General features: G+C 44.8%; 1 protein-coding gene across 1 annotated transcript in view; it reads left to right on the top strand.

The window, feature by feature from the left end:
* LOC121545505 (AF4/FMR2 family member 2) overlaps nucleotides 1–25,644 on the top strand; it is a 200,930-nt gene that overhangs the window by 50,795 nt on the left and 124,491 nt on the right. The window contains exons 3-4 of the mRNA XM_045206605.1: nucleotides 208–258; nucleotides 749–1,678. Coding sequence (XP_045062540.1) covers nucleotides 208–258; nucleotides 749–1,678 — 981 coding nt within the window. The remainder of the gene's footprint in view (nucleotides 1–207; nucleotides 259–748; nucleotides 1,679–25,644) is intronic.

The raw sequence follows: 25,644 nt of genomic DNA, 5'->3' as shown, positions 1-25,644 counted from the left end.
ATAACAAGGGCCTTTTGTTGCAAACTTATTTTATTGGAGGTACCCCTGAGAGAAAGGATATTATAAAACAGGAGTGTGTTAACATTGCCACATATTGACTAAGAATACAGTTGAGCAGATTATAAGCTTATCAAGGTCATCCTATTGGTCTACCATATTCCCCCCAGTGTGACTAGATTATAAACTACTGTCTTTTTATACTGACAGACAGAAGCACCCAGTCTATCCACTTTGGGGGGGACCAACAACCTAAACAAGGTATCTATTATCTATAGATCCACACTAACAATGCTTGTTTTAATCACATGTTTAATACACGTTAATACACCAACTGTGCCCTCTTAAAGATGGATTTATTAAAGTGCTTTGGATAGAACTATAGTTTCATACAGTTTGTAAGTTGCATATTAGACACTGTAATGCTAGCTATTTTTAGCTTTGAAAGGGGCTACTTTTCAGAGTTGGTTGATGTACAGCCTAATGGTCTTTCTCACTGAGGCATGATTGCACCCTTCTCTATGCGCGCACACACACACACACATCTCTCTCTCACACACACTGCCTGCAGAGTTCCTGGCTGTCTGTAATTAGGTGTAGCTCTGATGACCCGCTGCTCTCTGTTTGCTGTCAGAGTAGTGGGGGAATGATGATAACATGGTGGAGAGGGCTGGGGGGTATACAGTAGGAACTGAATATCTATACATTATACATCTCACCGTCTCTCCTCTCTCTGTCTCTGTCTCTGCAGACCAACAAAGGTGATGCCCTGGCCAACCGAGTACAGAACACTCTGGGGAACTACGATGAGATGAAGGAGCTCCTGACCAGCCACTCCAACCAGAGCCACCTGGTGGGGATCCCCAAGAACTCTGTTCCCCAGACCCCCAGCCCCAGCTTCTTCACCGAGGGGGGCCAGAGGACGAGCAACAGGGCGAGCACGGGGCACAATACCACCTCCATGCCCCCTCCGCCCTCCTCTTCATCCCTGACCAGCTCCACCCGGCTGAGCAGCCATCAGAGCTCCAAGAAGAACCGCTCCTCCGACTGGTTGCAGGGAGCCCACTGCTCCAGCAGCACTAGCACCCAAGGGATGGGGGGTAAGGGGGTGGGGGGGCAGGGGGTGGGGGTCCCAGCCAGCAGCAGGGGGAAACACTCGTCCACCCACGAGCAGCAGCAGCAGCAACCCCAGAGACACGAGGAGCTGTTCAGCTCACAGGGCGACGTCGTGGGCCACAAGGGAGACTCCAGCAGCAGCCCCACCTCCTCCACTATCTCCAGGAGGCACGGCGGCGGACAACAGCAGGCCCCTAAGGCCCCTTCGGCAGCCGAGCAATGCGGATACAAGGACAGCAACACTCATGTTATGTCTCCCCTGGAGCAGGAGCCGGACTCCCACGGGTGCAGTTCCCCCATGGCCTCCACCTCCCTGCTTCCCAGCGGCCTTTCCACGCCCACCTTCCCCCAGGGCCTGCATGTAAAGCCCAGTGCCGTGCAGCAGCAGAAGCCCACAGCCTACGTTCGGCCCATGGACGGCCAGGACCAGGTGCCCCTGGACTCCCCGGAGCTCAAGCCTCCTCTGGAGGTGGGGGACGTGGGCTACAGCAACCCAGCCTTTGGCAGCACCACCACCAGCTCCAAGAGCAAGCTGCCCAAGCTGACCCTGACACAGACTGGAGAGGTAGGTACCTGCATGATTCCCTTGACTCTACAGTACACAAACACACACTGGCTTGTAGATCGTCTGGCAGTAGGAAGGGGATAGAGGATCAGCCAGATAAGTTTGAACTGTGACTTTCCCCCTGCCTGATCTGTTTTTCATTGAGTCCTGGCAGAGACTGCGCCTGACATAATGGAGAGGCCTTATTAATAATCAGCCGTTCAGTTCTCCTCTTCTGGCGGCTCCTGCTCCTCAACCCAGCCCGCCGAGGGGCCACAGGGTTAAGGGGCCTTCTTTACATCCACTCCACCACACACGCACGCACGCACGCACACACACACTCACACACACACATCCTACAATCCCTCACTATGAAATTAATCTCAGGTTAATTAAACCCATTTTAATTCACATGGGCTCGCTATACTTATTCATGTAACCAGTTCTGACATATAATTTGTTTTGGCCTCACTTATGGATTGTATTACATTTATAGTGTTTTAGCATTTACCCTATGGTCTTATAGGTTTATGTATAATATATCCTGTATATGTAATACTATATAAACCTTTGTTTTAGCCTACAGATTTTTGGCTTGTTCCTCGCATAATATTGTAGGTTATTGGCTTGTCATGTATACATGATGATGATGAATACATTATTATTTCTGAACAATTTACAACACTGTAAAGTAACACTCATCAGTTATTGCTGATAGTTGAGATGAAGTCTTGTTTAATAAGCATAAACAATGCATTTATCCCTCCTTTTAGCCTCTTAGCTTGACACAGCGGACCATCTTAGTCTGGAGTCATTTGTGATCTGAAGGCTTTTCAGTCCATTTGTGTGTCAGCAACACAGCAGTCTATTGTTGTGACCATTTTAGCCCCGACTGTTTATCTTGTTCTAATGTTGGGAGGCAAGAGATGTTAATTTTCATACCGGGAGAGTTTGTCTCAGCTCTCAGCCAGTGGCGTGCTGGAGAATATTTTTGAACCAGACAAAATGGGCCTGCTGCTTTTGAAAGCTTTGCAGGTTAACACAACATCCATCCTAATGTATTCTCACCATTATTTTAGAAAACTCTGTCCACCTGATTGAAATCTACTCTGTTTAATCCTGAATATAATCAGCCAAGGAGTACTGTCTCTCTCCTCTCTCCCTATCTCCCTCTCTCCTCGCCAGTTAGGACAGTGCATGGGGAGAAAATCACTACATGGGAGGGATCCAATGTTAAATATCCCAAAACAATTATGCCCTTACCATTATAAGACCAGACAGAGCAAAATGAGAATTGTTGCAGATTTTTTTGTACAAAGGCAGCCCAATTCTGATATTTTCCCACTAATTCCACAATCAGATCAACTCTTTTGCCAATAATTGGGCAAAATATCAGAATTGGCCTGCCTGTGTAAACGCAGCCCTAGAGGTATATTATACATCAGCATTCCTCAAAGGAGTTGACTGAGAATGTCATTATGGCTAAGACTAAGATGGCAAGAATGAAGGACCCTCAGAACTAAGAGAGGTCCACTCACCACTCACTCTACTTACCAGTGATAAGGATTCATTTCCCTCAATTATTGAATTAAGTCAAATTCATGATTATTCAAAGTATTTGAAGAATGATGTGAGGTGACCAAGTGATGACTGAAGCAACTGCACATACTGTTCTTTGTGAATTTGGACTTCATTTATCCTGTACCCACTCTTTACCAATCAATCCTCTGCAGCCTCTGGCCTCACTCCTTCCCCCATCATCACTCAGTGGCCAGCCTCGCTAATTGAGCCACTACTGAGATTCTGCCATGTGGGAGGTCAGGCCACAGTCTCCAACAAAGAAATGCATTTGTAGTATTCTTCCTGTTATAGGAGGATGCTGGGAGTGCATGAAATACAGCATCTCCTGTGAGACTTACTCATCTACACACCATGTCTCAGTACAGCTAACACATAAATAAGTAGATAAGCAACAATAAACAAGACTGGCATATGATTGAACAGGTTGACACACGGGCACCCAACCATGGTGCGCCAACCAGCTGTTCCCTTTCTTTAATAGTGTAGTCATAGGCTATTCCCCACTCCAAATTGCAGTATCTCAAATCTTGGAAGCATATGGTGCAGTTACACCGTACAGTTAAGCATGTGGCAGGGCTGAAAACCTGGGGGATTTGGAGAGCTGCTTGTTGGGCCTGGGATGCGGTCAGCTCAGAGGAGAATGGAGATGGATGTTGTTATTGGAGCGGGAAGGGAAGCGGGGTGGGGTGGGAAAGCGAGGGACCCCCTGCACAGCAGAGCAGAGCAGGGCCCAGCTGGGGAGAGGAGATGGGGGGTGGAGTGGGTGGAGGTGAGTGTCATCTCTGCTCGTTCACTGACAGATGAGTCACTCGGTAAGAGAAGAGAAGAGAAGAGAAGAGAAGAGAAGAGAAGAGAAGAGAGAGAGAGAGAGAGAGAGAGAGAGAGAGAGAGAGAGAGAGAGAGAGAGAGAGAGAGAGAGAGAGAGAGAGGAGCTTCATTTTAAACACGTCTGTCAGGAAAAGAGAAAACATCTTCAAGAACATTCATTTGATTTTGTTTGGCTTTGGTTTGTTAAAAAGAGTAGATTCTATTGAGCTTACTGTCACGAGAGCCCTCTGTTTTGTTGTTGTTTTGGTTACTTATTATTCTGAACCAGGTAGGTGTAGAATAACTAAAGCCAGAAAAATCATCCCAGGCTGTATTCTTTCTCATGTTTTCAAGGTCCCACCTGGATAACCGTTGTTTTAGTGTATGTGGTGATATGCATACGCTTGGTAATTACTCTCCCCTGTCATGGCCGTGTGCTAGAGCCCATCCCTAACACTACACAACCGTTGTTGTTGTTTTAAAGCCTAATTAGATTATCTTATACTCAAGCTTCTCCATCCTTCTCTAATCTTTATACAAGCCGAATCCTCTGAAAAGAGAAGAGAGATATCACTTTCAACCCCCTTTCAAATCACACAGGTGTGGGAGAGGAGACTTCACGGGCGTGAAATGTTCCTCTCATCCTCAGCTCTGCCCCTGGAGAAAATATTTTGACAGGTTGAGTGTACACTCCCAGAGTGATATGGGTTTGTTAAATGGCTTTGGAAGCATCCTGTTAACACTGGGGCTATTGATTAGCGGCCTAGCTGCGTTCGCTGCTCACTCAGAAAAGCTCTGCCTGGCCAGCCTCTGTGTCAGAGAGGGAGTATGAAACATTGACAAGCAGATAACACCTATTGATCCCCCCCAAAAAACTGTTATTGCACCAGGCATTACACAGGTTTTATATAACTAATAGCCTTATCGCTAGCCTCGCTAAGCACAAGATTTGACGAGACAATGAGAGGTTTAGGAGGCGCTGTTCATGATGGATATGGAAGAGATAGAGAGAAAGCATTTGACATATTCAATGCATTGAGGATTTGTTCTTCTCTTTTTCTCAAAGCACTTGAGACATTCATTATTTCTGGAGTGGTATAAGTCTAAAGGTTTGAATATGCCCCTATACATTTTTTTTCTCTATTTATTATACTTACCTGAGTGGACTTGAGCTGATTGAAAGGTTTGAAGTGCATGCATTGATAATACTGATAAAGAATAGGCTACAGTCCATATTTTATGGGCAAGGGGCTGGTGGTCTGGAGCATGATGATGTCATTCCTATAAGTTCATAAGGGCTGTGAATCAGAGGAGGAGACACACAGTCATCTGTTTCTCTGACGTCTGTCTGACTGACTGTCAGCCACCCATCAGACTCCAGACTCCTGTCTGTCAGCTAACTGCCATCAGATAGACTGAGTGCGTGCGTAAGAGAGAGTATGTGTGCTGCATAGCAATGTCCCTGGCCCTGTGTTTGTCTCATCCAGACTGCTAAATGTGGGGACAGGGATTCACTCTCATTAGACTGATAATAGGAACGCATTCACACAGGGCCCTGAGCCCGGAGCAGATCTCTCCTCAGTTTAGCCACGTTTCCCCTCCCACCTACTGATGTTAAAGGCCTTGTTTGCTTTTAGAGAGCCGAAATAAGTCATGCTGCTGTCTGATTTATATTTTCTTATAGCCATCATACAAAACAAAAATGGAGACCCCAGAAATGATAATGAGATATTATTGAAACACATACTACTGTAGAATAATAATAGCATGTTTCAGAGCCAGTGTTTTGGAAAGGCTGGAACAGAAATGGATGAGTCCATTTCTCAGACAGACAGTACATCCCACGCTGACCAGCAGGTTGGCTTATTAAAACAGCCCCTGGCGTCATGGGGCAGAAATCTTTATCTTCCGTTCTGTGGAAGCAGGCTCCGTCTCTCTCGCCCTCGCTTGCCGACTCACTGGACAGACAGGAAGTCAGTTCCAGGAACATTTGATTATGCAGCGCTGCCAAGACTCACAGAGAGAGACGGAGAGGGGTGCGGGGGGGGGAATGGAGAGGCAGTGAGCTTCCCTGGAACAAAGCCTTTACCATCACCCTGAGCTTGAGTCACCCTGCCTGGAGTCTCTAGTCTTTCCTCACAGGAAGCAGTCCTGTTGCACACTGGGGTCCCCTCCGTAGGCTGTCAACACATTTGTCATCTCACTCCTCATACTGGGTTTAGGTAGATCATAAATAAATACTAACAAGGCTCTGACATTCATTCTGTGTTATTTTAGCTACATATTCAGTTGTTTTTATTTGTATGGATGGTAATGAACCTAGTATCACATAATTTGGGATGTCATGAACATTTACTTTGAGCACAGTTTTTTCCCCTCACCCAAATTCACTTGCAGAATTACTTTATGCCGATATTGCTTTTTACTTTGAAATGTTTATCATACATTACACACCAAGCTCACAAACGTTGTTTGCTTGGATTTGGCTTTGAAGTCGGGCTTTTTGCTTTTTGTGAAAGAGTAAATTTAGCTTATTTGTCTGTGTCAAGGTAGAAGTGTTTAATTTTTTATAATGTTGCGTTGAGTGAACCCAGAGACGAACATCGTCCTTACAAGACAGTGTAATTGGGGATGACAAGGAGGTATTGGTCATCACACAGTCGGCTGGTTTGGAGAGGGAAAGAGACAGAGAGAGAGGCTGTGGGCTGAAGTGTTTTGGATTTGCTGTGAGAGCACACCCTGAGAGATTGGGGTTAAGGGGCTGTTGAGTGAAGAGAGAGTAGGGCCCAGCTCAGCCTTTCTCCTCCATGTTGGATGGATGCCAGCTTTCCTCTCCTTTCATTTATACTGTTTACAGCTCCATTATATTTCATTTGGAGCAACAGGGTTTTACTGTTGCATATCTCGATAACGGTCTGATCTTAGATCAGATTAGAACTACTTTAAACACTACTAAACCATTGATATAGCCCCTAACACTTGATCTTGAACTGACCAGAGTCCACAACATAACAACCTTTATTCAGACATGGCAGATCAGCCTCCGTTGTGGTATATCGCCTGTATTCCTCTCGCTAATGACTCTCTAATATGACACAAATGAAAACAGAAAGGCACTTAGATCAAAGGAGATGTTAAAAACCATATTTACATATAATAATTTATATAATTTAGGGGAAGCCGAGCACATCCGTAGGTGGGCCTGGTGAGAAGAGATGGAAATTGACAGCGCGTGAGTCGTGGGTGAGAATTAGGTCACCCACTAGGGCTCACACACACTTCCTCATTCCTCACCCACTGCGTTTCACCCAGTCTAGCTTGATGGGTTCTTCCCATCCGCCTTTGTATAAAATCACTTTAGATTTAATTTGAGTTCATTAATGCAAGTCTTTGGTACAAATGTACTGATCTAGTGGGTAATGTGGCTAATAAACATAAAAGGATGTGCTGTAACTCAGTCCCGGCAGACCCCTCACAAACAGAGAGGAGGGGAAAACGGGAAATGAAAAGAAGATTAAAAAAAAGCTGAGATGAATATCACAGTGTAAGAATGGATCTGATCAAAGAAACCTGGAGGTTGAAATGGGTTATTGTGCTTTTTCCTCCATATATTCTGTCCTGTTCTTCTTCTTCTATAGACTTTGTTCACAGCTTAGTGTCTGCACAGAATGTACCGTGCTTTAAAAATCTATATCTGCTTTTTGTGCTTATTCTTTATATGCTCAGAACTATCTGACTATGTACAAAGCACCTCAAGGCTTTCCATATAAATTGTCCTGTATTGTATACCATTCATTGAATCACAGCTTTATATGATTCTGAAAAGTAAATACATAAACAACAACTTAAAACTTGATAGTAAGACTACTTTGAATGATTCTCAAAGGGGCACGTCAAATAGAAAAGTCCCTCTTTATACTGAGGTCAAGAATATGTGTTGACAATATCCTGATAGAATATCCTCTACTCTACTCTGCTCTGTGAATGAAGACTGGAGTGAACCTGCTGGTCAGAGACAGTGCACTCTTTGAAAGTGAACAGCACTTGTTCACAGTCCACTCTAAAAGACCCTAACTGAACCTGCTCACCGGCTAGGCGACCCTCCAGGACTGAACAGTGTCTTCAGAAGGTCTCTTCTCTGCCACATCCCCAGACATAATGGGATCCATTCCCTCTGTGGAGCCACCCAAGCACCAGGCACGCCTCACCTTGTCCTCCAGGACGGGAACCTGGGAGAAAAATGGCCGCCCCCTCCCTCCCTGTAGAGTAAACCCTATACCCCAGACAGGCCTTAATCAGGAGATACTGTGGGGTCCTCTCTCCCCAGACGTGTCACCCGCACGGCCGACCAGATTAACAGACCAGATAAGGCTGTGTCCCAAATTGCACTGTATTCCATTTATAGTGCGCTACTTTTGACCAGGTCCCTGGTCAAAGATACTGCAATATATAGTGAATAGGGTGCCATTTGGGATGCACAAAAGAAGCTTCCTCTCTTCCTCTCCCTGGAAAAAGAGACAGTTATTAGGAGGCTTCCCTATTAGAAGTAACAGCTGGGATCATTTGCATAATACCCATCAGAAATCTTTTTTTTCAGGGCTGTTTGTCAGGGAGGGGAAAAAAAACAACAACAATGAAAGTATTTTCATAAGTGCTGCTAGAATCATAACCTGTTTACACATTTCTGCTGCTTCTTATTGAAAAACCAACATAGAACTTGTATAATACCATTCCTACTCATCGGTCAACTGATTTAGGAAAGTTGAGATCTGGTCGACGGGAAATGCCTAAATGATTTGAAATGAGAGCATGACTAGATATTAGGTTTGTCTGTGTGTGTGTGTGTGTGTGTGTGTTTGTGTGTGTGTGCGTGTGTTATTCATCTGAGCTTTTGTTTCTCTCTGCATGCTATCTGATGCTCATTATTTCCTTGCTTGTCTGAACACCTTTTTTTGCTCCGCGGTTAAGACAAGGAGGAGTTTAAATAAGGATCCCTAAACTCAGCCGCATTCAGTATCCAATGGATTATCATAGCATTAGTTCACACTCTAGGGAATTGGGAGGAATCAGTGGATCACATTTAAATACTGAAATAAATATTACAACAAAAAAGTACAATATCTTTAGATCAGAGAATGGACGGGAGGAAGGAAATCAAGTTGGATGTTCATTCCCGTGGGTGAGGGAGTGGAAAGGTGGTTTTAGCTTGCGAGGATGAGAAGAGGCTGCAGTCAAAAGGTAGTTTTTTTATTTCTCTGAGGTGGGGGGAGTGGAAAGGGTAGATTTGATTCCATCTGGTCCTATTAGCCCCAAGCTATAGTCGTGGTTGGTTATCTGTTACGAAAGATACCTAGTGCTACTCTCTGCCGGCCTCTCAGAAAACCACAGCATGTTTGAATATTGAATTAGAGAATTTCTGCTTGACTTCCCCATGGCTCGGAGGTAATACTGCGTTGCAAAGCACCCATACATGAACAATGATCTAAGGGCTCATCAAATGCTTGCCCTCCCTCATCTCCTCCCCTCCCCTCCCCTCCTCTCCTTCCCTCCTCCTTTCCCTCACACCACATGTTTTCTGTTAGTTTTAGCCCCTATAAATACGGAGCGATGGCAACAGAACACAATTACACTGTGGATTTAGTGTGCTGTAATTGCAGGGGAGCGTGATAAACATACATTCTCTCATAGAGCCAGCCCATCCATCCCACCCATTCACCGTACTGGGGACTAGGAGAGGTCACTCTTGTGTTATCTATATAGTAAGCCCTACACTCACCTCTGAACAGTATCTCACTCCCCTCACTCTTCATCAATCCTCATTCCTTATATGTGGAATACTTTGTTGTCTCTTGGAGTTACAGTGGGGAAAAAAAGTATTTAGTCAGCCACCAATTGTGCAAGTTCTCCCACTTAAAAAGATGAGAGAGGCCTGTAATTTTCATCATAGGTACACGTCAACTATGACAGACAAATTGAGCATTTTTTTTCCAGAAAATCACATTGTAGGATTTTTTATGAATTTATTTGCAAATTATGGTGGAAAATAAGTATTTGGTCACCTACAAACAAGCAAGATTTCTGGCTCTCACAGACCTGTAACGTCTTCTTTAAGAGGCTCCTCTGTCCTCCACTCGTTACCTGTATTAATGGCACCTGTTTGAACTTGTTATCAGTATAAAAGACACCTGTCCACAACCTCAAACAGTCACACTCCAAACTCCACTATGGCCAAGACCAAAGAGCTGTCAAAGCACACCAGAAACAAAATTGTAGACCTGCACCAGGCTGGGAAGACTGAATCTGCAATAGGTAAGCAGCTTGGTTTGAAGAAATCAACTGTGGGAGCAATTATTAGGAAATGGAAGACATACAAGACCACTGATAATCTCCCTCGATCTGGGGCTCCACGCAAGATCTCACCCCGTGGGGTCAAAATGATCACAAGAACGGTGAGCAAAAATCCCAGAACCACACGGGGGACCTAGTGAATGACCTGCAGAGAGCTGGGACCAAAGTAACAAAGCCTACCATCAGTAACACACTACGCCGCCAGGGACTCAAATCCTGCAGTGCCAGACATGTCCCCCTGCTTAAGCCAGTACATGTCCAGGCCCGTCTGAAGTTTGCTAGAGTGCATTTGGATGATCCAGAAGAGGATTGGGAGAATGTCATATGGTCAGACGAAACCAAAATAGAACTTCTTGGTAAAAACTCAACTCGTCATGTTTGGAGGACAAAGAATGCTGAGTTGCATCCAAATAACACCATACCTACTGTGAAGCATGGGGGTGGAAACATCATGCTTTGGGGCTGTTTTTCTGCAAAGGGACCAGGACGACTGATCCGTGTAAAGGAAAGAATGAATGGGGCCATGTATCGTGAGATTTTGAGTGAAAACCACCTTCCATCAGCAAGGGCATTGAAGATGAAACGTGGCTGGGTCTTTCAGCATGACAATGATCCCAAACACACCGCCTGGGCAATGAAGGAGTGGCTTCGTAAGAAGCATTTCAAGGTCCTGGAGTGGCCTAGTCAGTCTCCAGATCTCAACCCCATAGAAAATCTTTGGAGGGAGTTGAAAGTCTGTGTTGCCCAGCGACAGCCCCAAAACATCACTGCTCTAGAGGAGATCTGCATGGAGGAATGGGCCAAAATACCAGCAACAGTGTGTGAAAACCTTGTGAAGACTTACAGAAAACGTTTGACCTGTGTCATTGCCAACAAAGGGTATATAACAAAGTATTGAGAAAATTTTGTTATTGACCAAATACTTATTTTCCACCATAATTTGCAAATAAATTCATAAAAAATCCTACAATGTGATTTTCTCTTTTTTTTTTCCTCATTTTGTCTGTCATAGTTGACGTGTACCTATGATGAAAATTACAGGCCTCTCTCATCTTTTTAAGTGGGAGAACTTGCACAATTGGTGGCTGACTAAATACTTTTTTTCCCCACTGTAGATATTTACTTCTTTGCTTTTTGAATAGATGCGAATGACTATGAGTTATCGGTAACACTGAAATGGATTGGATATCCCAAAGCCAGTCAAATATTGCAAAACAACTATTACACACATACTATCAATGAACAAATGGCAAATACAGACCACATTTAAGGTTTAACATTACATTACGCTGTTGGAAATCTGGGCTCAGTCAATTTAATGCAACAGAAAACCCTGAGTCCCTAAATTACTGTTCCCTCTCCGCCATCCAAGTGTGGTTCATGCCTCTTGCCTGGAAAAAAAGAAACACTTAATGGCTCTAGGTATTGCAAAACAATACACAATGTGGCCTACTGGTAGCTCTTTAGTCTTTTTAATTTATTTTTGATACTCTGTGCTGTCGCTGAATATCTGTGGTGGCTTGTAATAAAATACCCACTGTGCAATTTTGTGAGAATGTCAAGCAGAGCATGACCAGATATGCAAATTTAACACAGAAGAGCCAAAGTGGAATTTTGAGTATTTCGCATCTGCAGAGGCTGTTAAAGGCAGTTTAGAAAACCATGAATATATAATACAGAGGTGGCCCGACCGGAGGCAAAACCCTATTTATCAGCTGGGAGAAATAGTTTGTTATTTTGGTTTCAGATATTTTTTAGGGAGAGAGAATGAGAGTATAAAACCGAGAGATGTACGTTGCGATTAGATCCGTATGAATGACAAAGGGATTTGGAGGGTCTCGGTGTGGCGCTTGCTGCGAGGGTGAAGTCTTCTGACTGGAGCCCCATGAATCTATTGAGCGTAAATATCAAGGTCAGATCATCCCTCAGCTACCATATACTGACTGAGATCCTGGAGACAAGCTTATACACTCTGCTTCTCCTACCTCCAAGTGTGTGTTCAGGCTCTGACTTTCTCGGCAGTTAGGTGTGTATGTGTTTGTTTGTGTGTGTGTGTGTGTGTGTGTGTGTGTGTGTGTGTGTGTGCGTAGCTCATGCACTTGTGTGTGTATGTGTGTGTGGTCCTCTGTAGCTCAGCTGGTAGAGCACGGCGCTTGTAACGCCAAGGTAGTGGGTTCGATCCCCGGGACCACCCATACACAAAAAATGTATGCACGCATGACTGTAAGTCGCTTTGGATAAAAGCGTCTGCTAAATGGCATATTATTATTATATTATTATTACAGTACTGTGTGTGTGTGTGTGTGTGTGTGTGTAGTGTGTGTGTGTGTGTGTGTGTGTGTGTGTCTGTGTGTGTGTGTGTGTGTGCATGAGTATGTGTTTGTGTGTGCATCCATGTGTCTGTTTGTGTGTGCATCCATGTGATGTGTGTGTGTGTGTTTGTATAGTAAGTGTGTCTGTGTTTATTTCTTGTCCAGTCAGAGCAGTAAGCAGGAATTGATGACTCAGGTAAACTGGCCTGTTTATTGACAGTGAGAGTCCTTAGTCACTGAGCCAAATCTAAGACGTGATGGATGATGCTTATTACTGGCTGTCTGCTCATGTTTAAATGTAGCCCTGGCCCTGCCGATGGAAACACAAGCCATAAGTCTGTTCTGGGGTCAGTTCACACCCCTCTGACCACACTCAGTTACCTCTGTGCCCCTTCAATAGCTCTCCATGTCACCCCAGCCTGCCTTCTGCTCGCTATAACACTTTAATTGGAGATTATGTAGTTGAGATTGAGCTATTAAGAAGATTCTCAGCTGGATTTTCTCAGAGCTTACACGGTTTGCGTTTTTTGCGTCAGTGCTTTACACATCAAATCCGCTTGGTTTATGGAAATCGGCATTGTGTTGGCTGAGGAAAGAACTGTTGGAGGAAGAATCAGTCTGGTGTAGTAATGCTCATAGAGATCCTATAATTCATAGGATTCTATAACTGTGAGTTATAGGATCTCTATGAGAATGCCATCCAACAGATAGGGGTTATTTCCTCCAGTCATCATATACATGTTGATTCAACATACAATTGTAAGGCAACCAGCAGCAATAGGATGTTGCTGAGCAAACTCACAACAAAAAGTTGGTGTGAACATTTTGTTGAGCAATGCTATTGCAGCTGGTTGCCTTATAATTGAATTGAATGTAAACACAATTGAATTGAATGTACATCTTTTTTTCTTTTTTTTTTACAGTGTAGTTTGCTGTAGTGTAGCCTATCTCCCCCATCTCCACCTAACACGTACACAGAGCGAGACTCCCCAGAGGAAGTATTGATGAGAATTCTCTCTCTCTCACGTGTGTACTCTGATCTCCTGGAGTGTGTGTGCGAGCACGGTGGTGTGAAATACTACAGTGCTTGTGTGCAAACACACATGGAAATAATGAATGTGGGGGTAGCTAGCTGCACTGGGACCATGCTGTGAAGGACTACTGATCTGACATTGGTTCAACTTCTGTCTGACCTTTACTTCACTGATGGGTTCAGGTGAGAGATTAGCCAGAGGTCACTTCCTGAGATGACACTTCCTGGTCACTTCCTGGTTTAACCTCACTTCCATTGCAGACTCACGCTGAGTCATGTGTTAGTGTTTTGGAATTGTAAGATAGCCAGTTGTAGTGAAATCCACAGTGGTACAACATTACTGTGAGTCACTCTTTTCCTTTTGCATGCACATCTGTGTTGTTATTGTATAAAATGCAGACTGTAAATCGAAGAAAGATCTAATTCAAATGTCATATGGGGTACATGCATGCCTTACAATCTTAGAGCCCTGTGTCCATGTATCATGCGGGAGCAAAGTGAATTTTGAACTCAAATCAATCAATCAATCAATCAATTTTATTTTATATAGCCCTTCTTACATCAGCTAATATCTCGAAGTGCTGTACAGAAACCCAGCCTAAAAACCCCAAACAGCTAGTAATGCAGGTGTAGAAGCACGGTGGCTAGGAAAAACTCCCTAGAAAGGCAAAACCTAGGAAGAAACCTAGAGAGGAACCAGGCTATGAGGGGTGGCCAGTCCTCTTCTGGCTGTGCCGGGTGGAGATTATAACAGAACCATGCCAAGATGTTCAAAAATGTTCATAAGTGACAAGCATGGTCAAATAATAATCAGGAATAAATCTCAGTTGGCTTTTCATAGCCGATCATTAGAGTTTAAAACAGCAGGTCTGGGACAGGTAGGGGTTCCATAACCGCAGGCAGAACAGTTTAAACTGGAATAGCAGCAAGGCCAGGCGGACTGGGGACAGCAAGGAGTCACCACGGCCGGTAGTCCCGACGTATGGTCCTAGGGCTCAGGTCTCTCAGTTGGCTTTTCATAGCCGATCATTTAGAGTTGAAAACAGCAGGTCTGGGACAGGTAGGGGGTTTCGTAGCCGCAGGCAGAACAGTTGAAACTGGAATAGCAGCAAGGCCAGGCGGACTGGGGACAGCAAGGTGTCATCATGCCCGGTAGTCCTGACGTATGGTCCTAGGGCTCAGGTTCTCAGAGAGAAAGAGAGAACGAGAGAATTAGAGAGAGCATACTTAAATTCACACAGGACACTGGATAAGACAGGAGAAGTACTCCAGGTATAACCAACTAACCCCAGCCCCCCGACACATAAACTACTGCAGCATAAATACTGGAGGCTGAGACAGGAGCGGTCCGGAGACACTGTGGCCCCATCCGAAGAAACCCCCGGACAGGGCCAAACAGGAAGGATATAACCCCACCCACTCCGCCAAAGCACAGCCCCCGCACCACTAGAGGGATATCCCCAACCACCAACTTACAATCCTGAGACAAGGCCGAGTATAGCCCACAGAGGTCTCCACCACAGCACAAACCAAGGGGGGCGCCAACCCAGACAGGAAGATCACGTCAGTAACTCAACCCACTCAAGTGACGCACCCCTCCCAGGGACGGCATGAAAGAGCACCAGCAAGCCAGTGACTCAGCCCCTGCAACAGGGTTAGAGGCAGAGAACCCCAGTGGAGAGGGGAACCGGCCTGGCAGAGACAGCAAGGGCTGTTCGTTGCTCCAGCCTTTCCGTTCACCTTCACACTCCTGGGCCAGACTACACTCAATCATATGACCTACTGAAGAGATAAGTCTTCAGTAAAGACTTAAAGGTTGAGACCGAGTCTGCGTCTCTCACATGGGTAGGCAGACTGTTCCATAAAAATGGAGATCTATAGGAGAAAGCCCTGCCTCCCGCTGTTTGCTTAGAAATTCTAGGGACAATTAGGAGGCCATGCGTCTTGTGACCGTGAGCGTACGTATTGGTATGTACGGCAGGACCAACTCGGAAAGATAGGTAGGAGCAAGCCCATGTAACGCTTTATAGGTTAACAGTAAAACCTTGAAATCAGCCCTTGCCTTAACAGGAAGCCAGTGTAGGGAAGCTAGCACTGGAGTAATATGATCAAATTTCTTGGTTCTAGTCAGGATTCTAGCAGCCGTATTTAGCACTAACTGAAGTTTATTTAGTGCTTTATCCGGTAGCCGGAAAATAGAGCATTGCAGTAGTCCAATCTAGAAGTAACAAATGCATGGATCAATTTTTCTGCATCATTTTTGGACAGAAAATTTCTGATTTTTGCAATGTTACGTAGATGGAAAAAAGCTGTCCTTGAAACAGTCTTGATATGTTCGACAAAAGAGAGATCAGGGTCGAAGAGTAACGCCTAGGTCCTTCACAGTTTTATTTGAGACGACTTTACAACCATCAAGATTAATTGTCAGATTTAACAGAAGATCTCTTTGTTTCTTGGGACCTAGAACAAGCATCTCTGTTTTGTCCGAGTTTAAAGTAAAAAGTTTTCAGCCATCCACTTCCTTATGTCTGAAACACAGGCTTCTAGCGAGGGCAATTTTGGGGCTTCACCATGCTTCATTGAAATGTACAGCTGTGTGTCATCCGCATAGCAGTGAAAGTTAACATTATGTTTTCGAATAACATCCCCAAGAGGTAAAATATATAGTGAAAACAATAGTGGTCCTAAAACGGAACCTTGAGGAACACCGAAATGTACAGTTGATTTGTCGGAGGACAGACCATTCACAGAGACAAACTGATATCTTTCCGACAGGTAGGATCTAAACCAGGCCAGAACTTGTCCGTGTAGACCAATTTGGGTTTCCAGTCTCTCCAAAAGAATGTGGTGATCGATGGTGTCAAAGGCAGCACTAAGGTCTAGTAGCACGAGGACAGATGCAGAGCCTCGGTCTGACGCCATTAAAAGGTCATTTACCACCTTCACAAGTGCAGTCTCAGTGCTATGATGGGGTCTAAAACCAGACTGAAGCATTTCGTATACATTGTTTGTCTTCAGAAAGGCAGTGAGTTGCTGCGCAACAGCTTTTTCTAAAATTTTTGAGAGGAATGGAAGATTCGATATAGGCCGATAGTTTTTTATATTTTCCGGGTCAGGTTTGGCTTTTTCAAGAGAGGCTTTATCACTGCCACTTTTAGTGAGTTTGGTACACATCCGGTGGATAGAGAGCTGTTTATTATGTTCAACATAGGAGGGCCAAGCACAGGAAGCAGCTCCTTCAGCAGTTTAGTAGGAATAGGATCCAGTATGCAGCTTGAAGGTTTAGAGGCCATGATTATTTTCATCATTGTGTCAAGAGATATAGTACTAAAACACTTAAGTGTCTCTCCCGATCCCAGGCCCTCGCAGAGTCGTGCAGATCCAGGACAGCTAAGCCCTGGAGGAATACGCAGATTCAAAGAGGAGTCCGTAATTTGCTTTCTAATGGTCATGATCTTTTCCTCAAAGAAGTTCATGAATTTATCACTGCTGAAGTGAAAACCATCCTCTCTTGGGGAATGCTGCTTTTTAGTTAGCTTTGCAACAGTATCAAAAAGAAATTTTTGGATTGTTCTTATTTTCCTCGATTAATTTGGAAAAGTAGGATGATCGAGCAGCAGTGAGGGCTCTTCGGTACTGCACGGTACTGTCTTTCCAAGCTAGTCGGAAGACTTCCAGTTTGGTGTGCGCCATTTCCGTTCCAATTTCCTGGAAGCTTGCTTCAAAGCTCGGGTATTTTCTGTATACCAGGGAGCTAGTTTCTTATGACAAATGTTTTTTCGTTTTTAGGGGTGCAACTGCATCTAGGGTATTGCGCAAGGTTAAATTGAGTTCCTCAGTTAAGTGGTTAACTGATTTTGTCCTCTGACGTCCTTGGGTAGGCAGAAGGAGTCTGGAAGGGCATCAATGAATTTTTGTGTTGTCTGAGAATTTATAGCACGACTTTTGATGCTCCTTGGTTGGGGTCTGAGCAGATTATTTGTTGCGATTGCAAAGCGTAATAAAATGGTGGTCCGATAGTCCAGGATTTTGTGGAAAAACATTAAGATCTACAACATTTATTCCATGGGACAAAACTAGGTCCAGAGTATGACTGTGGCAGTGAGTAGGTCCAGAGACATGTTGGACAAAACCCACTGAGTCGATAATGGCTCCGAAAGACTTTTGGAGTGGGTCTGTGGACTTCTCCATGTGAATATTAAAATCACCAAAAATTAGAATATGATCTGCTATGACTACAAGGTCTGATAGGAATTCAGGAAACTCAGAGAGGAACGCTGTATATGGCCCAGGAGGCCTGTAAACAGTAGCTATAAAAAGTGATTGAGTAGGCTGCATAGATTTCATGACTAGAAGCTCGAAAGATGAAAACGTCATTTTTTTTGTAAATTGAAATTTGCTATCGTAAATGTTAGCAACACCTCCGCCTTTGCGGGATGCACGGGGAATATGGTCACTAGTGTAACCAGGAGGTGAGGCCTCATTTAACACAGCAAATTAATCAGGCTTAAGCCATGTTTCAGTCAGGCCAATCACATCAAGATTATGATCAGTGATTAGTTCATTGACTATGACTGCCTTTGAAGTGAGGGATCTAACATTAAGTAACCCTATTTTGAGATGTGAGGTATCACGATCTCTTTCAATAATGGCAGGAATGGAGGAGGTCTTTATCCTAATAAGATTGCTAAGGTGAACACCACCATGTTTAGTTTTGCCCAACCTAGGTCGAGGCACAGACACAGTCTCAATGGGTATGGCTGAGCTGACTACACTGACTATGCTATTGGCAGACTCCACTAAGCTGGCAGGTTGGCTAACAGCCTGCTGCCTGGCCTGCACCCTATTTCACTGTGGGGCTAGAGGAGTTAGAGCCCTATCTATGTTGGTAGATAAGAGGAGAGCACCCCTCCAGCTAGGATGGAGTCCGTCACTCCTCAGCAGGTCAGGCTTGATCCTGTTTGTAGGTGAGTCCCAGAAAGAGGGCCAATTATCCACAAATGTTATCTTTTGGGAGGGGCAGAAAACAGTTTTCAACCAGCGATTGAGTGCTGAGACTCTGCTGTAGAGCTCGTCACTTCCCCTAACTGGGAGGGGGCCAGAGACAATTACTCGATGCCGACACATCTTTCTAGCTGATTTACACGCTGAAGCTATGTTGCACTTGGTGACCTCTGACTGTTTCATCCTAACATCGTTGGTGCCGACGTGGATAACAATATCTCTATACTCTCTACACTCGCCAGTTTTAGCTTTAGCCAGCACCATCTTTAGATTAGCCTTAACGTCGGTAGCCCTGCCCCTGGTAAACAGTGTATGATCAGCTGGGTGATTCGTTTTAAGTCTAATACTGCGGGTAATGGAGTCGCCAATGACTAGGGTTTTCAATTTGTCAGAGCTAATGGTGGGAGCCTTCGAGTCTCAGACCCCGTAACGGGAGGAGTAGAGACTAGAGAAGACTCAGACTCAGACTCCGACTCGCTACATAATGGGGAAAACCGGTTGAAGGTTTCTGTCGGCTGAATGAGCGACACCGGTTGAGCATTCCAACAGTATTTCCCTCCAGAAGCCATGAGAAAGTTGTCCGGCTCGGGGGACTGTGCGGGGATTTATACTAACGTTACTGTCTGTACTTGCTGGTGGCACAGACGCTGTTTCTTCCTTTCCTACACTGATATTACTCTTGCCTAACGATTGCGTCTGAAGCTGGGCTTGTAGCACAGCTATTCTCGCCGTAAGGGGCGAGAATTCTCCTGTATATTATGAGTACAGCGACTGCAATTAGAAGACATCATGTTAATGTTACTACTTAGCTTCGGCTGTTGAAGATGTTGATGAACCATGTCCAGATGAAGCGTCCGGAGTGAAAAAGTTGAATAAGGGGAAAAAAAGTTGCGATGGAAAAGGAAAATAACGTAAAGTTGGCAGCTAAAACGCACAGGAAAATGACTCTTCTGTCTCGGGATAAACGTCCGGGGGTGAAAAAGTTTAACGAAAAAAGATGAGTGAGGACAAAACTAAAAAAGTTGGTAAATTTGTTGAACACAGAGATTAATTAAACGTTTATTAAAAGTAAAACGTGAATAGTTTGGCAGGTAGCCAAGTAGCAACAAACAGCAGAGCAGCACGGAGACAATGCGGGTGTGCTTCTAGTGCTTCTACAGTATGCTATTTAGTACTCTAAGATATTTTATTTTAGCTTGTGAGTGCTAGTTAATGGTGTAATTTAATGAATGTGTGTATGTCAGTGAAGAGAGAGAGAGAGAGAGAGAGAGAGAGAGAGAGAGAGAGAGAGAGAGAGAGAGAGAGAGGGTTTGTGTGTCTGCCCTCTCTCGGGGATGCATGTTCTTTTGCCTCCTCTGTTTGCAGAGTAGTGAAGTAGTGTTCAGATGTACCGTGGTCTTTAATGAAGGTTTGAATATAAAGTGACAGAGTCATCCATTAGCTGTGCATGTAACTTCTCTGGCCCCACTGTGTGCTGTATGAGAGCCGAGGAAAGACGAAGAGAGATAACGTACACATTAGGCCCCACATGTAAATTGCATTAGCTAATCAAAATACCAAGTGGATCTATGCTCACAGAGATAAATTATTTCAAGGTTATATGATTTTTTCTTGGCAAAAGGAATGAGTTGTACAATAGTTTAAACTTTCAATGTACATTACAAAATGATTGTTTACCAGTTGCTTATGCTAATTAATGATAAAGGATTTATGAAGTCCTCTGGCTGCCGAAGCCCCGGCTCCGCCCTCCTCCTCTGTATTAGCCGTATCTTCACACACACAGATCCACTTGTTCCATCCTTCCATCTGAGGGAGAGAGGGGCTTAGAGAGAGAGAGAGAGAGAGAGAGAGAGAGAGAGAGAGAGAGAGAGAGAGAGAGAGAGAGAGAGAGAGAGAGAGAGAGAGATGGTTTAGTCCCGTGTAGCTCAGTTGGTAGAATGATTTAGTCCCGTGTAGCTCTGTTGGTAGAGCATGGCGCTTGCAACGCCAGGGTTGTGGGTTTGATTCCCACGGGGGACCAGTATGAAAAAATGTATGCTAACTCACTAACTGTAAGTCGCTCTGGATAAGAGCGTCTGCTAAATGACTAAAATGTGAAAAAAAATGAGAGAGAGATACAGAGATGGAAAGTTGGGGGTAGGGGTCCTGGGGAACCAGGGAGCTGACACCACTGTTGTGGTATCAGGGGGACCTCTCTCTCTCTCTGCCCCTCCAGAAACCTCCAGCTCAGCCAGCGTGGCCAGTGGCGGTGGGGTGTCCTGACCTGTCCCTACTGAGGTCTGGAGCATGTTCCCGCTTGCCACAGGACAATGACAGCTCCCACAGCCACCGCCAGCTGGCCCCGGGCCACTAACCACAGTCATACAGCAACAATTGTGGCTGTGAAAAGACAAAGGCATGCAGCCATGCACTCATGTCACAGTGCTACACTGTCAGTTGGTATTTTTAAAGTGATTGTCAGCTCCAAAGCCCTGGGTGGTTAATTGTGAAATGTCACCACTGATCATTCTCATGTAGAGGGGTTAGATCTGGCCTATCATGTACTTCAACTCAATGAATTGAGGGAATGTCTTAGAGAAAGGGCCAGTGTTGCACGTGTTCTTACTGCAGCCTGCAGTTACACACAGTCAATCATGTACTGTAGCAGTCTGGAGTATCTCCTTACTGCAGGCTGTGATGGCTGCAGCCTGCTTCATGTAGTCTTAGCTCCCCGATTACAGACATATGGGCCAGAAACCGGAGAGGTGCAGTGGTGTGATTCTCCTCAGGTTGAGTTACAGGGCTGTGCACCTGTCCTCTCCTCTCACCAAATGACTGGCTGCTCAGGTTTCAGCTCTCAGCTCTGGTCAGGACGAGGGTGGAATGACAATGTGCACAGCCTGCGGGTAGTACCCCAATTGCCCAGGGCTTCAAACCCAGACCACCATTGCTCGGCTATACCATGGTGGCCAGAGCGCACAGTGTTTCTACACCAACCTGACCCAGACCCACCTATTCTCAACTCTCCATGGAGAAGCCTGTTGGTTGATTGGGTCTATGTTGCCAGCTGGATGGTCCTCATCAACATTTCATTCATGGCATTTGTCAGCTGTAACTATGTCCTTACCCAGGCTTTACTGTAGACCAGTGCCATATTGTCTGTTTGTCAGGGCTGGGTTTTTATAGCGCTCAGTCTTGTCTGCCATCAGTCACAAGCTCAGATGGTTTAACCAGTCCAGTGTTACACAGGCTGCCTTGTTGCCTCTCCTGATGATTTGTTTATGTCTATATCAGGTTAATATTGTCATACTATGCACCTGCTCCACCTAAAGGGATGAATATAAAAGTCATTTATATAACTGCAAAGCAACATTATTGTTATTATCAATTAATGATAATGTGTTTAGTTATAGATTACTTCAGTGCTGGATGTATTCAAGTGAATACTAATGTGTATTTGTTACTATTTCAGTTGGGGTCTTGATGTTTAAAAGAGCAAGATTATCCCACAGGTTGACATGCTTATATCTTTCTCTCTTAGATCCATAAAAGTGCCAATAGATGAGATACCCAACATACTGTAGATCTAACATCGGTGACGTGTGAGCTCAGAACAACAGCAGTTTGTTATTACAGAACACATGATCACCGTTGATGCTGTGTTAGCATGAGAGCAGGGTGTAGTATGAGAATGTGTGTCCCCTAGCGACCTGTTTCTCTGACACCTGATGGCCTTACTTTTCTCTGCGTAGGGATTAACACAGAAGGTAGACCGAACCGCTGCCAGGTCAAAGGGTTTAACATGCAGGAGGAATAGACCTAACAATGGATTTCGTTTCATCTGAGAGTACGCTACAAAAAGCCATATGTCAGATGCCAGTATAGCCTCTCAGTCAAACTAGCAGAGGGATGGGAGCTGTTTGTTGATGCTGTATAACACTCATTTATGACAGACTGATGTTGTGTTATGTGTATATAGCTGTGAGGTTTGACCTGTGGGTGTTTGGGCATGGCCTAATGGTAAGGAGATAATTAGCTGTAGTGATGAGCCACTGAGATAGGAAAGTGGGCGGGGCCAGCAGAGAAAGGTGACTCCTCGCGGTTGACATGGAGCCTGTTGACCCTGACGACCAGGCAGGGCGAGTCGCTCAATGAACTCTGGCAGGTTTACCCAAGCAGATCAATGGCAGTTAAACTCTCTGTGTTGGCTGCTTCTGCCATGGCCTTGGCTGCAGCCAGGCAGTCGGAGGAATAGCAGAAGTGAGTGCCTGTCCGTGCCCTCTCACGGCTACAGCGGTGTGTAGTTCTCTCGCCCACTCTCCCTCTGCCGCCATTGGTGCAGAGCTGTGCAGGGGCAAGCATACATAAGCAGCACACAGAGTGAGAACCACACACGGAGGGACCACACACATAACTACACAGAGACAAACAAACCCCCTACCAGGGAGAACCCACACATTTAGCAGGAGCTATTTCTCCTCTCTGTTCGACCTGTCAATCACACTCCATTCTCTTCCACCGCTCATGCAGGTGGCAGGCAGGGAGGAGGAGGAAGCGCTTCCGAGCCAATTAATTATTGTTGTGAATTTCCCCAATCCTGGAGATGGTATCAGCTGCAAGATTTCCTCCACCACAATTACAGTGACTGCTGCGAACTATTCACATTTATGAGGGTGCTGATTTAAATGATCAGAGACATTAGTAATTTGTGTCTCTAAGTGGGTTTTGATTTCCACTGAAGACACAGGCACAGGGGTGACGTGAGGAGGAAACTGGAATTAAACAACAACAGTGCACACAGGCTGGCTGCTAAAAGCCCCAGTGCCCTTGGTGGAGACAGATAAAGCAGTCAAGACTCTGAGTAGCTCCTCTAGGCTTTACACACTTGCTTGTGAACCCATGTCTCATGCTTTTGTTATTTTGTAATTTCCTAACCTGTGGTATCCTTTAAACCATAGCCCAGTCTGTTTTATGATTTATAGAACCCACTGGTATACTGCAGTTAACCAAGTAACCACTGGGCTTTCAAGCTCCTAGCCAGGAAAAACATCTTACATTCTTGTTGCCATATAGTATTTTCCTGTTGGTTTCAAGCTCAGAAAAATGGGAGGGCCATATTTTATAATTCACTGATCCTCCATCAAAAAGAGCCTGTCTATCTCATGGGGCTTATTTGGTCCAGCCCATTGGTAAATTAGTGGTTGCCCAATGTTTCTATAAGGCTGCAGTGCAGGTCCCGCTGGGTCTCCATGCACTAGTCCAGTTCACTGCTCTCCCTCTTCCCATGATTATCATGTTGAACCACAGATAGTGTTTAGAAGACTCGCTCTTGAACTTGGAAACAAATTAGCAAATTACCAGCAGAAATGGGATATTACAACCTCCACTGGCGTAATGGTCATTGACTGCCGTATAAATCAAAACATAATTATGGCTGGGGCCCCGACTTCTTCATTTGCATAAATGCTCATAAGATGGGGAAATATTATGTTGTACCGAAAATAAATAAATAAACAAAACAAAAAGTGATGAAGCAGCCGGCACACAAATACCTCCCTGGCGAATAACAGTGAATTCATCAAACAGATGTTATTGCCCCAGCCCCTGTGTTGGTGGCCATTTGATGAGGCTTAAAAAAAAAAAAGAAATACCTACTGCTAATGGATTTCGCACAGAGAGCTTCGGGGGGCTTCGGGGAGGGTGGTGGATGCTGTCACAGTTCACACACACACAGTGGTGCTCCTGTGTGCCTGTTTTCTGTACCCCCCTGTCCCTCACCCCCCTCACTCCCTCACTCCCTCACCCCCTAGCCCCAAATCACCAGTGGATCCCGCTGCCCCCACAGAAATGTCAGCCAAGACATACGCTGTTGGACAGTTCATGTGACCAAACAAGGCTGTCACCCATGGCGATATAGGGAAAAGCTTGAATGGATTCCTGGGGAAAGGTAACCCTGCAATTGTCTTTTTGTTCCCCCTTTTTTTCTTTGATTGACATAATCAGAATGTGACACTTATTGTTCTTGACAAAAGATAATGATGCTGTGAATGATGATTTGTGATATCAGTGATATGGTGTCAGTCTAGCTACCTGAATAGAACAACCACAATAGCTGGCTAGTGCTACTCACAGTATACTGAAGTGTTTAGATGACTTCCGTGCTTTAACTAAATACAAGGATGTCACACATTAGAAATAAGGCTAATGTTTCAGCTAGCCATATTCTATTGCAATTATATGGTTCAGTAGCGATGATTATAGTTATTTTTCAATCTCCCTTTCTGAAGTTTTGGTTTGCTGGCTCCCTCATCATATCCTGCCTGGGCATAATGGGCCAGTCTGGTGGAAAACGGATGATAAATGGAGCTGGCAGGGGCTCATAGATTTATTAAATTTCTATCAAACCCTGTAACAAAAAATCTGCTTTGGTTAGGAACGGGCTTAGATTTTTAATCAAAATTCATGAGTCCCCGATTCGTGGTTGAACAGGCCCGAGGAAGACTTGAATCGAAGACTGATTAAAGAAAATAAAAGGCTTATTTGAAGTAATTTTTCAATGACGCCTTTTAATTGGATGTTAAATCAAATTCTTATCTGCTTTCCCGCAGATAGCGTTCTATATGGTGGTAGCATGGGTGTCACTTCCACTGTAACCGATACTCGGAATAACAATGACTTCACACTTCCACACTCGGCGAAGGATGGAAGGCAGCGTGAGTGGCTGCATGGGCCGACTGATTAAAAATGCAAACGAATGGGGTTGGATTTATTTATTTCTGCTTCTCAAGCTGTTTGTGAAATCCTTCAGGAGGGGAGACAGACAATGTTGTTGGGGGAAGGGTGTTGGACAGTTTTTTTTTTTGGGGGGGGGGGGTGGTGTCTCATTCTGTGATGTGAGGAGTGGAGTACATTCTAGTAGTGGC

Source organism: Coregonus clupeaformis, chromosome 3, assembly GCF_020615455.1.
Source record: "Coregonus clupeaformis isolate EN_2021a chromosome 3, ASM2061545v1, whole genome shotgun sequence".
Classification (NCBI taxonomy): Eukaryota; Metazoa; Chordata; class Actinopteri; order Salmoniformes; family Salmonidae; genus Coregonus; species Coregonus clupeaformis.
Note: the sequence above shows the minus strand (reverse complement) of the source record. Positions and strands in the feature narration are given on the sequence as shown.